Genomic DNA, 15,219 nt, shown 5'->3' with positions numbered 1-15,219 from the left:
AAAATACCCGAACCCCTGCTTATGCTCAATGGCCCACCCCCTCTACGGGATGGCCTAGGCCTCGTCCCATCCACTGGGTAAAGGACCCTGTGGGCCAAAGTGGGAGAAGAGGTGATACGTGACTTCTCTATAAAAGAGCTGGCTGCCATTGGAGATCGATTTAGGCAAAAGGCAGGAGAAACTCTGGCAGCCTGGCTCCTGCGTGTTTGGGAGCAAGGAGGGGCTAATGTATGTTTAACCCCTGAGGAATTGTTGGGGTTAGGAACATTATCTACTGATATCCGGGTCACTGCTGAGCTGCGGGGCCGAGGGAGAGAGATGGATTACTTATTTACTACTCTAGGGGATGCCCTGCTACGAGTATACCCATCACCAGTAGATTGGGATTTACATTTGCAGAATAATTGGGGAACCCCAGAGGAGGGTATAGCAATAATTCGTCAACAGGCCCTGGCCTCTGCCTTGTATGCAGGGCGTTTGAGTCTGTGGGTACATGGGGGGAGCCCTGATGAAGAGATATTCATGGCCGGAATGCATACCAGATTAGTTCGTTCCGCCCAACCCACTACACGGGGGCTGGTTCTGTCCGTAACTAGTCCACTAATTGGGCACCCTGTGTCTGAGGCAGTGCATGCCTTATCTGGGCTTAGAGAATTAGAACTGGGAGGTAAAATCCACTCATGTACAGCCCAGGTTAAATCAGACAAGCAGGATGAAAAGAGAGGGGCTACTGCTAATAACGGACCGACAAGAAAGGACCTTTTTCTAACCTTGTTAAAGTTAGGCGTACCTAAAAGTGATATTGATGGGAAACCTACTGCAGTCCTTTATGCCCTTTATAAGAGAAAAGCAGGGGAACATTATCCCCAGCTGCTGAGTCCTCCTGGCCCAGCTGTGCCCTCTGCTCCCACTGTTGCTTCTATCGAGCCGGCTTCTCCTGCTCCAGTTACTCGTGATGAGATGCAACAAATGGTTAACAAGGCTCTTATGGATAATAGTGGCATGTGGGCCTGGAAGCCCCTGAACCCTACTAAAGCATGAAGGTGTGGGCAGGGCTCCCGTGTCTACACCATTGAGATACAGCGGATACATGGCCCTACATACCGTTAACAATCCATTGGGGTGAGGGTAATGACCACCAATATTTGGCCTTGGTTGATACCGGTGCGGAACACTCGGTGATTCCGGGTAACTCCGACCTCTGGACTGGACCGAGCTTTCGAATAGAGGGGTTGGGAGGAGCGGTCACCCTGGCAAAGGAAATAAAAGTCCGTGCCACGGTGGGTGATAGCCCTTCCCCTATCTGGTTACATGCCCTGGTGGCTGCTACTGACGAGTGTATCCTGGTTATTAATATGTTGGCCGGTACGGCCCTTAATACTAGCCAAGGGAGATTTGCGTTTGGAATTCAGACTATTACAAAAAAACTAGTAGTGGGTCAGGCTAAGTGGGATCCTGTGGTGGTGCCACACCCCATGAAACCAGTGTGCATTCCACAATATCACCTCCCTGGAGGGCAAGAAGAGATTAGTGCCACCATTGATGCTTTGCAAGAAGAAGGGGTAGTGAGGCCCGCAACGTCGCCCTTTAATAGCTCTGTTTGGCTGGTCCAGAAGCCGGACGGCTCCTGGAGAATGACAGTTGATTATCGCTTTTTGAACAAACATGCCCCACCACTTGCTTCAGCAGCTCCGGACATTGTTACCCTTATTGAAAACATTGCTACTGGGAACTCAGGAACATGGTATGCTGTCAATGATCTCGCTAACGCCTTCTTCAGTATTCTTATAGCTGAAGACTCACAGGATCAGTTCGCCTTTACCTGGAAGGGGCGCCAGTATACCTTCCACCACATCCCTCCCTCACTATTTGCCACAGCCTAATTGCCCGTGATCTGGAGACAGTGCCAGTATCGCCTTCCCTCTCAATTCACCATTATATTGATGATGTAATAATCCAAGGGGCCACGTAAGAGATGGTAATGAAAGCAGAACAAGATGCCTGGTTTACTGATGGTAGCAGCCGGTGGCTGCAAGGAAAGAAAAAGTGGAAGGCAGTGGCTTACCATCCCAAGTCAGGAACTCACTTATCAGAGGAGGGGGATGGTGGCTCCAGTCAGTATGCTGAGTTGAAGGCAGTCACTTTACCACTAGATCCCCCATGATCACCCTCTTTGCCTGTTTACTGATTCCTGGGCTGTGGCTAATGGACTTGTGGTATGGATGCCTGATTGGCAAAAGAATGACTGGAGGATACATGACCGCCCAGTGTGGGGCAAACAGTTGTGGCAGCTGTTGTGGGATGCTTCCCACCACCGTGAGATAACCGTGTATCACGTCGATGCCCATACCAATGTGGCGACTAACATGGCACAACATAAAGCAGTAGCAGATCAGCTTGCCACTATCAGCTGCGCTGATACCGTCCCACTGGCTCGATGGGCACATGAACAGAGTGGTCATTTGGGGGAGAAGGGATCAGCTATGTGGGCATGTACACATGCTTTACCCATCCATCAGGATGATGTCCGCATGGTCGTGCGTACATGCCCAGAATGTCAGCTTGTGAAGTCCCGTACCATTCCTCCTGGTCCACATGGCCGAATAAGACAGGGAACTCACCCAGCTGCTGTTTGGCAAATTGATTACATAGACCCCATGGGTATGGGTAAACGTTACGTCCTAGTAATGGTTGACACCTTTTAGGGCCTGATTTTTGCCTTTCCCACCAAGACAGCTGGCCAAGCTTGTACTATCCAAGGACTAAATCATTTAATTTCTCGTTATGATGTTCCAGAGGAGATTCAGTCTGATAATGGCTCGCACTTCTCCGGAAAGGCAATCTGTGATTGGGCAAATGACAACGGTATCTTATGGGTTCACCATATTCCTTATTACCTGCAGGCTGCTGGGTTAGTTGAACGAATGAATGGCTTACTGAAGGAACAAATTCGTTTGTTAACACCACTGGGAACCCTGAAGGGGTGGTGTCATGTGCTGCAGCAGGCAGTTGACAATTTGAATCATCACCCTTTAAAGGGAGGTACACCTTTCCACCGACTTCTTCGCGCTTCTGAACTGCAGCCTATTCCAGAGGAAAAACAGTCATTGCCCCCCACTCCTGAACTAGAGAATGTCGGACAAAAGGTATGGGTGACACCACCAGGTAGTGCCCCTCCTGTACAAGGAGAAATAGTGACACCTGCCTAGGGTAACACTTGATGGGTAGCTATTGAGGGACAGGATGATTTAGTCTGTTTAAACACTGAACGCTTACGGTATCGAGAGTGACGTGTCAGGCTTCTTTATTCCAGGTTCTCCGTTTTACGCTCCTGGTGATCTGGCTTAACAGCTGCTTTGGTGCCAACAATTGGATTTGTAATAACGAGGACATTCCGAGGGAGTTGCCCGTGGGAGACAAGGTCCGATGCATTACATCAAGGAAGTCCTCGGTCTCCCGCCTCAAGTGCAGCTTGTATAAATATGTTATTGTTCAGCATGTTTCAAAATCTGTTCGTGAGCTCCAGTGTCTGAGTATTGTGGCCAACAAGGATAATGTGAGCCTTGGTTGGAATCCTTTTTCATGGTTAGCTGGTCCATTTGGGGGGTTGGGCCACACTATTCTCCGTTGGTTGCTCGCATTATTGCTTGTTTTTGTGATTATTGTAGTTTTAATTTCTCTTTTACGCTCTTTTTGTACTCTTATGCTTGTCAAGTCTCGTGTCCGACAGCCTGTGACCAAGGGGTGGAATGTAATGGAAGATTCTAACCTGTTTTTTTCAAACTTGCAGCTCTGGGTTCTGCAAGGCTGAGAACCTGCTTGTGTTTTAGAATCAGCAGACATAAGCTAAATTCCACCAAGGGGCCAGAGATGCTGTTATCTGACGAAAGGACATCTGTGTACCAAGAACATTTAATCTTCCTGCTTGTTTTGGTCACAGACTGTCAGAGGCCTAGCCTTGATGCAAAATAAACCATTGTATTCAAAGTGATAAGCTGAAAATTATGTTATTCGTTAGAAGCCTAGCATGCTAGCTTTCTTGCTTATCTTTCTTGCTGTGCTGGGAATAGGTGCTTGGGTAAGCAGTTTTTGGGTAATATAAGCCATGGTCCCGCTGCTGAAGAGAGAGACTCTCCGAGAGGTGGCAACATCTCTCAGCAAGAAGAAGAATAACTTCTGGAGTCCAGTCAACGTCCCGGTCAGGGGAGGTGGAGAAGCTGCTACCGGCGTCCTGACAACCTACTACAAGTGTGCAGTCGTTGCCTCGCTTCGGCAGTTGGGACCAGTCCAAGCGTTGATAAGTATAGTTGGGAAGGGCTTGCATATTGTAGTGTGAAATCAGCTTTTGAATTTGTAATAAACATTTGTATAATCTGAACTGCTCTCGGTGTGTGTGTCTATTTTCTTTCGGTAGTTCAAACACTGTGACCAATCTAAAATGAACAAAATGAGAGGTATAAGTTTACCCAAGACAAGTGCGCTGTTTGAACTTCTGAGTTTCTCCATCTTTGAGGTTTTGTCAGATTTTGGGGTCTGGACTCTTTATTAAGACTTGACAAGTGGTCCAGACTCAAAACATTTCTACCCGTGGATGATGTCTGGCCTACTGAGTTCTTCCAGCAATTGTTTTCCTGCTCCCATTTTAATGGTTCCATTTCTGGAGGCCAAACCTACATCTACTAAGGTTGTAAGGCTGCAGAGTTCCCATCCCTCTACTTCTCCGCCTCTCTTCCCTCCTTTAATGCTCTACTTAGAATCCCTTGCTCCTCTACCCTGCTATCCCCTGAGACTAATTTTGTTCATCCTTTTCACAGTTCAGATGCAGGGTGATGGACCTGAAACATTCATGATTTCTCTTTCCACAGATGCTGCCTGAGCTGCTGTTTAAAACATCTTCTGTTTTTATTTCAGATTTCATCTGCAGGCATTTTGATTACATCCTTAGTCTCGTTACCCTCTACTCGGTTGTGGAGCACCCTGTAGGTTTTAGATACATTAAAAGCCCTATGGAAATGAAAGTTGCAGCTGTTGACAGAGTTGGGATCTTTTGCTGATTACCAACAGTAGCTGGTTACTCACCAGAGACAGCCTGGTCACAGCAGTGGGCAGCAGAGGCCGGCTGAACTTCTTCTGGGAACCGATCGCAGCAGGAAACGGTGGGGCTGAAAACATGGCAGACACCAGGTTTATGCGGGTAATCCAGGACTGCATCAGCTCAGAACTCCTGGAGACAATAGAGAGTCGCATCTATGAGAGGCGGCCAAATCCAAGTGCTGAGAGAAATACTGAGGGGCACGTGGGCCGTAACACGGGTGTAATGGTGAGCGCGATGGTGTGACAGCACAAGCAGGTTTAAATCCCTCGCTGTGTGGAGTTTGTACGTTCTTTCCGTGTCTGCGTGGGTTTCCTGCGGGTTCTCCAGTTCCCTCCCACCATTCAAAACGTACCGGAGTTTGTTGGTCAATAGATGGAATTGGGCAGCAGGGGTTCATGGGCCGAAAGGGGCCTGTTACCGTGCTGTATGTCTGGGGGAAAAAAATCAGGATTAAATAAATTGGGGAAGGTGAGGAAGAGAAGATTTATACCCTTGCCGCCTTAAAATGGTGCTCATTCACCTAACCTGCTGCCACTCTCTCAAATTGCCCACATTATAATATCATCATAAAATTTGGCTGTGAGATGTGTTGGGATGTTTCAATTCATAAAATAAAGCAGTTTATAAATGGAAATCTTTCCTTTTGCATGATTTGTCCCCACTCCTTTTCATCTCTCAGCCACCTCACCCTCTCTCACAACACAGCTTAATTTAGAACATCGGTTTAGTTGTTATTCTTTAAGACCTAATTTAGAAATTGTTCGCCCACCAATGAAATATGAAGCTGGAGAGCCGGATTTACTTTCTAAACAGATAAGGAGCCAGTAATGTCTTCGCTGCTTATTGCAGAGGTGCCACAAAACTTGTCACTCACGGGGCTTGGAGAAGGAACACTCTCCAATCAGCTGTCTTCAGGTAGAAGACATTGGGCTTCTTGCTGTAGTCAGATGCTCGTACTGCCAGTGAGTGGTGAATGCTGATGGCGTTCTTCAAATCTTCTTCTGATAACTGCTTATCTGACTTGTAGGCATCCTGTCAAAATCAAAGGAAACTAATGAACACCCCTCTTCCCATTCACGGAGAAGGAAACTCTACGATTAAGACAATACAGCAAAGTCTGACCCTTCAGCCACAACAATCTAACACTTCCTCACCTCACACCCATAACCCTTGATATTACTTGTATCCATGTGACTTTCTTATTGTTACGAGCCCAAAGGACCCCAAAACCCAGCAGCAATAGAAATTCACCAAGACAAAAGGTTACTTAAACAAAAATCGCTTTTAATTATCTTCAAACATGAAAACAGGATCAAACTCTAACTTAACCCCTTTCTAATTCTAAGCACACGTGTATGTAACGTGTAAACAAGTTCAGAAAAGTTCTTTGATTCATAGTCCAATCTCACTTCTCATTCCTCCAAGTTTGCTGGTTGCAGGCAATTCTTATACTGTGTATAGAATTTAACTTTTATGAATTAAACCAGGCTTTAGTGGTTGAAAGGTAAATGGTTATCACTCAGGAAGGTCCTTGTCAGTTTTCAGAGAGAGATTTGTTGCTCGTTGGACACCCACAACTGATGTACTTCCATCAGCCACTTCAGTGTCTTGCCAGAGAAACTTGCCCCACCAAAATTTTCTTTCTTTTAGGTCACCACAGAGTTCTTTTTGTTTCCCTTATTTCAAGTGAAACCTTATACAGCCTGTCCTCACTTCTTGTATGGACCACAAGGGCTTTGACCAGGCTGAACTGAGAACTCACAACCCGTTTTCAAAATCGGGTTTTTCCACAAGCTTGCCAGCTTGTCCTGTTCCAGTCCCATCTGCTGCTGCTGAACTGTAGAACTGAATTCTCTCTCTCTCTCTCTCTCACACACACACACACACACACACACACACACACACACACACACACACACACACACACAGAAAACCCATATGACCCTCTCAGAACAGCAAACTGCACTCAGACTGTGGCACCGGACCCAATCTTCTGAGTCCGTTCATCTGTTGCTTTCCAAAACAATAATCCACTACTCCACTGCATGTCCAATTAACACCTACTTGTAAAGTCCTAATAGGCATTCTTCAAAGTTTTTGCAAAGGCACTCAGAGCCTGGACTGTCTGGCTTGAGTAGAGCGCTGGCATTTTAAATGAGATCTGTTTTGAAATGTTTGTAAGTGATCTACACTAAAAAAACCTGTAATAATTTATCTCCTATAAAATATAATATAATCCATCACACTTAGAGCCTTTAGATCATTCCTGGTAATACATTCCACCAAGATGAATTTAAAAAAAACTTACTTGGCATCTCCCCTAAACTTTCCTCCATCCACTTTAAACAGACGTCCTTTGGTATTTGCTATCGTCACCCCAGAGAAAGGGGGCTGGCTGTCCACCCTCATAATCTATCTCCTTCTATCAAGTCCCCTTTTATCCTTTGTCGCTCCAAAGAGAAAAACCAAGCTTCAATCCAGGCAAGCGGGTAAAAGGTACAAATTAAACCCCAGACACACTGGTGACAACGGTTCCTGCAGAATACGGTACAAGCTGCACCTGTGATTCCCTCACATGGTAAGCCTCCTCCTCATCCGGGCCCAAAGAAATAAGAGACAATATTCTACAGGCAGAATTACTCCTTCTCCCTCGGTTCAGACATTAGATTGGGTGATTACTTCTGAAGGAGTTTGGTTGTTGAATATCGGAGAAACTCAGCAGGTCACTCATACCCCTTTTACACAGCCATTAAAAGACGGGACTTAGCCACCTTTTAACCACTTCACTTACCTGTGTGAATGCAATGAACGTGGGATGGGGTTACTTTCATCCTGTGTATTACCTGCCAAGGTAGGTAGTATCAGAACCAATATGCGAGTTGCTACGTAAAAGGTCGCACTGACCTGGCTTTTCTTGGTTCAGTTTGAAGAACTTGACCTGGCTTTAAACACGGGTTGTTTACATGCCAATTAAGTGGGATTTTTGTATATATTAAAGATAAATAATGAATGTTTCAGGCCTGAGCCCTTCATTAAGGTGTGATCAGTATGTAGGCAGTCGCCTAAATAAAATGGTGAGGGAAAGGGGCATGGGGTGGAACACAGAACCATATAGCTGGAAAAGGAGGGAGGGCCCAATGGGGAGGGTGTTGGGGGAACAAAGGAGGGGAGGAAGTGGGGGGACTGGGGAAGTTGGGGGTGGGGTTTAACATCAATTTTAAGTATCTAGTTTTCTCTGCTATTGTAAAATATCAGGGTTATGGAAAAATTTACCAACGTTCCATGTAAAAATAGCAGTGTGCAAGTCTCACTAGTTTGTGTGTCACTTTGTTCCAGTAACACTGTTCTTGGGTTAAGATGCATTGAGCTATTCCCCTTCAAATTTTAGGTCAGTAATTAAAAAAAAACATTAATTTTCCCCCTAATTTATTCCTCAGGAATTAACTGTTATATTTTACAATTTTGTTGCATCGTGTTTAGTGAAAGATGGGGAAGTATGAACATAGAGGTTAATTAATAGTTTGAATATGAACATGCTTCGTTCCACTTTGCCCAGTTTTATGAGACAAACATGCTGCCTTTCAGTGGTCCTTGTGTATCGCTTTCCCACTCCTGTCGGGCCTTTTTCACAGATTCTCGGGAAGTAGCACTCTCCTTTCTTCACCAAGGAAGTATTTCTGAATTAGATCAAAATATCAGCCTGCAAAAACATCCCACCTTCTGCAAGTACAGGATCATCCCCTTCAGCACTCCGTAGAATGTCTTCCAGCCTCTTCTCCCTCGGGGAGCTGTATAGAGAGAGAGAGAGAGAGAGAGAGAGAGAGAGAGAGAGAGAGAGAGAGAGAGAGAGAGAGAGAGAGCAAAGACTGATGATTTGTTGTTATTTTCCAATCACATTGGGAGTTGATTTGGTGTGGAGGTCCTCTGATTACTGAGATACAGTAAAACCCCTGGTATCCAGCACCCACGGGGATGTGGATGTTGGATAAACGAGTTTTTCAATGGCTTGAGGCTGTGAGTTATGAGAATGGAGAACTAATGGCGAGGGGTGCCAATTTTAAACTGCTGTGATTTTTATTTTAATTCTGGATAAGACTGATTTTACTGTATTCGCAAATTAACCAGCACCTTCAGGTATCTCTGCTCCAATTCTTGCAGTACACTGGGTTGGGAGAAATAACAACTATTGAGATAGAGGAATGTAGACATTTTGAATTGGGTGTCCACATATTCCTAAAGATTACAGGGCAGGTAAGTCAGGTTAAGAAGGGGTATGAGACACTGTTCAGGACCTTGAAACATCAGCATTTGAAGAGCTCAATATCTGGACCAAATTCAATACCAAATTTAGGAACAGTCATCTTAAAAATCCCAGTCAAACAAAGATATAAACGACATCTGCTGTACATTGTAGTCCACCAGGGTAAGTTAAGTAGAAGCAATGTTGTGAGACACTGGTTGGAAACATCTACCTCATCTGCACGACAACAGCTCATTTTTTCTTGCCACTTTCCTTACTCAGTACCGAATGGGCGTGATTATTCCATGGGAAAGAGTTCATTCCTTGAGAGTGAAGGCTGATGTGCAGGAAAATATATTTACTGCTGCAGCAATAACTGGCATTTGACATCAAAAGTGGCCCAGAGTTACAACGGGGAAAAAAATGAAACCCAATTCCTAGCAGAAATCAAAATATCACAAGATCTAGGAGCAGAAGAAGCTCAATCAAACCTGCTCCGTCTTCTATCAGGAGCTGATCCATCCTCCCACTCAGCCCCTCTTCCTGTCAGCCTTGATACCCTGACTCATCAAATACATGTATCTGTCAATCTGGTCCAGAAGATTATTTTTAGGGTGGAAAGATAGTCATAGAACATTACATAACAGTAGAGACCCTTCAGTCCACGATTTTGTGCCTGAACAACTTGAGTACACATCCACCAGTGGCAAATCAGTCATACTGAATGAAAGCCGGCCCTTCGGCCCATTAAATCTGTGCTGACAATCCATCACACTAATCCTATTTTATTCTCTTTATATTCCCATCAGTTGCTGCCCACCACTGTTTCTACCACTCAATAGGGGCAATTTACAATGAGGTTTCGGTGGAGTAAAGGTCAAGGTTCTATTATTGTCATGCAATGCTATATTTAGAATGTACATACATGAAATTCTTTAACCTTGCCTACTGTAAGTAAGGCAAGAGTCGCCACTTTGTCCAGCCCCCCCTCAAAGAAATGAGGCCCCAGCAAGGAGTTTGCAGGATCTCCCATTGACCACTAGGTTTCCTCTGGGTACTTCGGTTTCCACCCACAACTCAGTGACCTGTGAAATGGTAGGTTAATTGGCCACTGTAAGTTGTGTTCATATATCTGATTTTCAACTGCTTCCTCAGTTCAAGGGCAAAGAGGGATGGCCAACAAATGCTGTCACGGCCGAGACATCCACATCGTGTGATCCACACTGGATGTTCACAGTGGCCAACATCTGGAGACCCTTGTGTTAAAGGCACGTCTGACCCCCATTGAATGCAGGAGAGTGATGGCATGTTCCTGGAGCTGATGGCAATGCAGCCGTGCATGCTAACCCTTCGGTGTCCTTGCCCAGCAGTCTGATTTCTGCGGCACTCACTTTTTTTCCCGTCCGAGTCGGCGTGCACCTTGCGGACCAGGAACCCGTGCTTGTAGGTCGCTGCCTTGGGGTCCTGCATGATGTCCAGGAAAGGGTTCCTACCAGTGCCGATCCTCTTCATGGCCTTCAAGCTTGGATCAGTCCGATCATCAGCCAACTCAGACAACGACTTTCGCAATTCCTCCTCGTTACTATCAGAAGGAAACAAAATATGCATCTTTAGCACAATTGAAGGCCTTTTCTAACCACATTCGGAGCTGATTTGGTGCCAAAGTCCCCCGATTACTGTGGTACCTTCAGATATTTCTGCTCCAGAAAAGAATTGCAGCTCTACCAGAATCGCTGCAACGGCAGAGCCGCCACTAGGGTGGACCTGCAGAGAGCAGGGAATAGAAACACAGTGCCACTCCACAGGTCCCAACTGCCCAGTCCAACTACCAACAGCTCTGTACAGGCTTTAAATAGCCTGTTAAAGGAACTGATGGAGGTTCATGTTAAAATCCTGTGACCTTGGGGTATGGGTGTTGCCTGAGATTGGCACCAGCCTCAAGGAGTTAGAGGTTATAGGGAAGCAGAGGACTGGTGCAAGACACCAGGAAATAGGGCAACCACCCTCATTTGAAATAAGCAGAGGAGGCAACCCATGGGATGGTAACCACAGTGGCGGATCAGTGACCGGCCACGTAGCTGAAGGACACATAGGCAGTGGGCTATTGGTGACTTGATGAGAGAAACCCACGGAGGATGCTGGTGACAGCGGTCAAAGGACTCACAACAGGCTGCGCACTACTGGAGGCTGGCTCAAGGCGTACCAGGTATTGGGACCGAGATGCGAGAGGGCACTGAGGGCTTTGCGTCAGAGGTCCAGATCTGGACGATGGTTTGGACTGAGGTCTGTGTGGCTGCAAAGGCTGCGGGAGTGCTGGAGGCGAGTCCGCGGACACTTGGTGACTCTGAAGGAACTCTCTTTTGCTTCTCTTTCAGGGGTGGCGGGCAATTTCTGCTGATGGCAAATCTGTCTGCCTTGCGACAGACTGAAGGAAGTTTTGTGTAATATTACATCTGTTTTATTACAATAAAATTAATCTTGAATCGATTCTTGAAGTTCACTGGGTTGGGAGAAATGACAATTAATGGATAAAGAAAAATGGAGGAAGTTTAAATTGTGAGTCCTAAAAATTACATCACAGTGGAGTAAGAATGTTATAAGAAGGCATATGACAAGCCAAAGCATAGATTATGAGGCAATCATGGAAGAGTTGGGCAGCATGATTAGCGTAGCAGTTAGGACAATGTTGTCATGGTGCCGGTGACCTGGGTTCGAATCCTGCGCTGTCTATAAGGAGTTTGTACATTATCTGCATGGGTTTCTTCCAGGTGCTCTGGTTTCCTCCCACTGAGCAAAGCATACAGGGTTTGCAGATTAATTGGTGTATTTGGGCAGTATGGGCTTGTTGGCTGGAAGGGCCTGATATAATGCTGCATCTCTTAATTAAGATACGATTGGAGACTTGTATGATTCCGGTCAGCTCACTGCAGAAAGGAGCTGAGGCCATGCAAGAGCTTGTAACAGAGACTTAAGAATTGTTGCTGAAGCTGGAAAATTTCAAGGGGAGAGATTGAACTGGTTTGAGTTGCTCTCTTTGGAACAAGGACATTTAATCAAAAATACACTAAAACCCCTGGTATCCAACACCTATGGGGATTGGTAGATTCTGGATAAGTGTATTTTCCAGTTGCTTAGTCTAACTATTGCAATGCCTAACTCATACACCTGCATTAAGAATAAACCATTTAAAAGACAAAAATTCTTCACTACTTCCACTGAACAAACTTTACCTGCATGAATATATAAACCTCAAAGCATTTTACTTTATTTTCAGTCAAAATCTTTGAAAACATTTAACCGTCACTGCATCTGCAGGTTCCTCCCCCTCCACGGAGCCGCCCAATAATTACATCATAATTAATCTCTCCCCCAAGTTTACAGTCTTACACATATATTTAATAATATACTAATAAAAGATAAAGACTCTTGCTCAGCAGGGATAAGGAGACACTTTAAGAGAGTCAGCCCAACAATGAGCGGCATCAACCAGGGTGATGCCATTTCATTCAAAAACAACTTTATTCAAACATAATTCAAAATAGCTGCAAAGCACGATCAATGCCCTCTGCTGGCTGAATATTTGCTCCAAAATTTTATATTTTCCTGCAAAATTTACAATTTTAAACTTTTATTTGATTTATTTATTCTTATTCATTTTAATTTTTAAAATATATTTATTTTCCTCATTTTTTTTTTGCCAGTTGCTTGAGATTGCCATTTGATTGAATTCCTGATGCTAGAGGTTTTCCTGAATCATATAAAATTATCGGGAAATTGAGTAGAGTGAATCGGAAGAACCTATTTTTTTTCCCTGGAGACTAAGTTGGAAGTTAATTGATAGATATTAGAGGAAAGTTATGGAAAATTTTTAAAGTGTACAAATAATGACGTAGGTCTAGAACTCACGTCCTAACAGGTTGATGGAAGCACTTTACCACATTGAAGAAGCACCTTCAAGAACTGCTGAAGTGTTAAAATCTACAGGACACTGGTCAGTAAATTGAGAATTTCAATTAGTTTAAAGTGCTCCTTCTTGCCAAGAAAATTATAAATGGGCTCCTTCTGCACCATCTTTCTGTGATTTATTTACTGCAAGAAGCCTCTTAAAATCCACCCTTCTTTTAAATTTAATTCTTGAAATTGATGAGGTTGATGCAGAAATTGTGTTTGCCTTTGTTGGACTGGCTTGGATCAGGATCAGAATCAAGTCAAGTTTATTGTCATCTGATTGCACAAGGACAACCCGACAGAAGAATGTTCTCTGGCCCTCAGTGCAAAATATGCAGACACACAACCAAACATTACACATATAAAAACAAAATCTATGCAGGACAAGAATTTACCAATTAATAAATAAATATTGTTTCATGAATATGAGAGTCTCTTATGGTTAGTGTGAGCAATTCCTTTGGTCGTTCAGCTTGGACTGACCAAAACAGCTTGCTTTGTGGGCAATATACTAGTTATGGTAAATACCTGAAGGGAACAGTACAATTAAGGTCAATGGGGAGGGCTAATTGGATAGCTCTTTCAGAATTGGCAGAAGAACTGTGGCCAAATAGTCCATACTGCAATGAGAGACTTTTTTTTGCTTATTCTTAATCCTTTGGACTCTGGCTATTTTTAACTTTTTACAACACATACGCCAGACGGGGTCCATGGATAAACTACAGCATGAACACCAGTACGAACCAGCCCTGGAAAACGGGGACACGGAGTATATGCATTTGTTTGTAGTCCCTGAAAATAGTGACACAGAGTCTTAATGATGAACACAGTGTGAAATGACACCAATACTTATTTTTAAAAGAGATACAGCACAGTATCATGTCCTTCTGGCCCACAAGCCTGTGGCGTCCAGATACACCAATTAACCTACAAAACCCATACTTTTTTTTTAAAGAGGGTGGGAAGAAATCAGAACACCGAGAGGAAACCCACGTAGACCTGGGGAGAATGTACAGACAATCCCAGATTCAAAACATGGGTCGCTGGTGCTGTAATATAGTGAATAACTGCTACGCTAACCGTGCCTCCTGTGACAGAGTACATAGATATGTCTTTGGGGGATAAATTGGGAACTGTTTGTTCGAGTAGGTTACATACAAACACTTTAAAACAGATCTTATTTGAAATACTGGAGCTTTGCTAAAGCTAAACATATCGGCTCCACAGCTTTTGCAAGAGCTTTGGAGAGTGCCCGAGCCTTCACTAATGGATTGTTGTTTACAAAAGGCAACAGATGAAAGATCTTGTCGGATCCGCCTTCTGTCTGGAGTAGAGCTTGCTGTTTTAAGAGGGTCATGTGGTTTTGCAAGCAGAGAGAGTCAAACAGTCTTTCACATAGAGAGAGAGAGAGAGAGAGAGAGAGAGAGAGAGAGAGAGACAGAGATCATTCTACAGTGTCACAGCCAGCAGAAGCAGCTGGGACTGGAACAGGACAAGCTGGCAAGCTTGTGGAAAGCCCCATTTGGAAGATGGCATGGTCAAAGCCCTTGTGGTTCATGCAAGAGGAGAGGACTGGCTGTCTAATGTTTCACTTGGAATAAGGGAAACAAAAAAGAACTCGGTAGTGACCTGAAAGAAAGAGGTTATCATCTGGAGAAGCAAGTTTTGTCAGCAAGACACTGAAGTGGCTGATGGAAGTACATCAGTTGTGGGTGTCCTGGAAAAACAAATCTCTCTCTGAAAACCAACAAGAACTTTCCTGAGCGGTAACCATTTACCTTTCAAGCACCAAAGCCTGGTGAACTTCATAAATGTTAAAAATCTGTGCACAGTATAAGAATTGCCTGCAACCAGTGCACTTGGAGGAATGAGAAATGAGATTGGACTGTGACTCAAAGAACCTTTCTGAACTTACACACACATTATATACATGTGC

General features: G+C 44.5%; 1 protein-coding gene across 4 annotated transcripts in view; it reads right to left on the bottom strand.

Annotated features, from left to right (window-relative positions):
* Positions 1–15,219, bottom strand: part of LOC138736266 (PH and SEC7 domain-containing protein 1-like) — a 165,283-nt gene that overhangs the window by 14,701 nt on the left and 135,363 nt on the right. For all 4 annotated transcript variants that reach the window (XM_069885488.1, XM_069885489.1, XM_069885492.1 and 1 more), the window contains 4 exons: positions 10,727–10,917; positions 8,813–8,883; positions 5,970–6,127; positions 5,080–5,224 (listed from right to left, as the gene is read on the bottom strand). In XM_069885488.1, the coding sequence (XP_069741589.1) occupies positions 5,080–5,224; positions 5,970–6,127; positions 8,813–8,883; positions 10,727–10,917 (565 nt within the window). The remainder of the gene's footprint in view (positions 1–5,079; positions 5,225–5,969; positions 6,128–8,812; positions 8,884–10,726; positions 10,918–15,219) is intronic.

This window comes from Narcine bancroftii, chromosome 6, assembly GCF_036971445.1.
Source record: "Narcine bancroftii isolate sNarBan1 chromosome 6, sNarBan1.hap1, whole genome shotgun sequence".
Classification (NCBI taxonomy): Eukaryota; Metazoa; Chordata; class Chondrichthyes; order Torpediniformes; family Narcinidae; genus Narcine; species Narcine bancroftii.
Note: the sequence above shows the minus strand (reverse complement) of the source record. Positions and strands in the feature narration are given on the sequence as shown.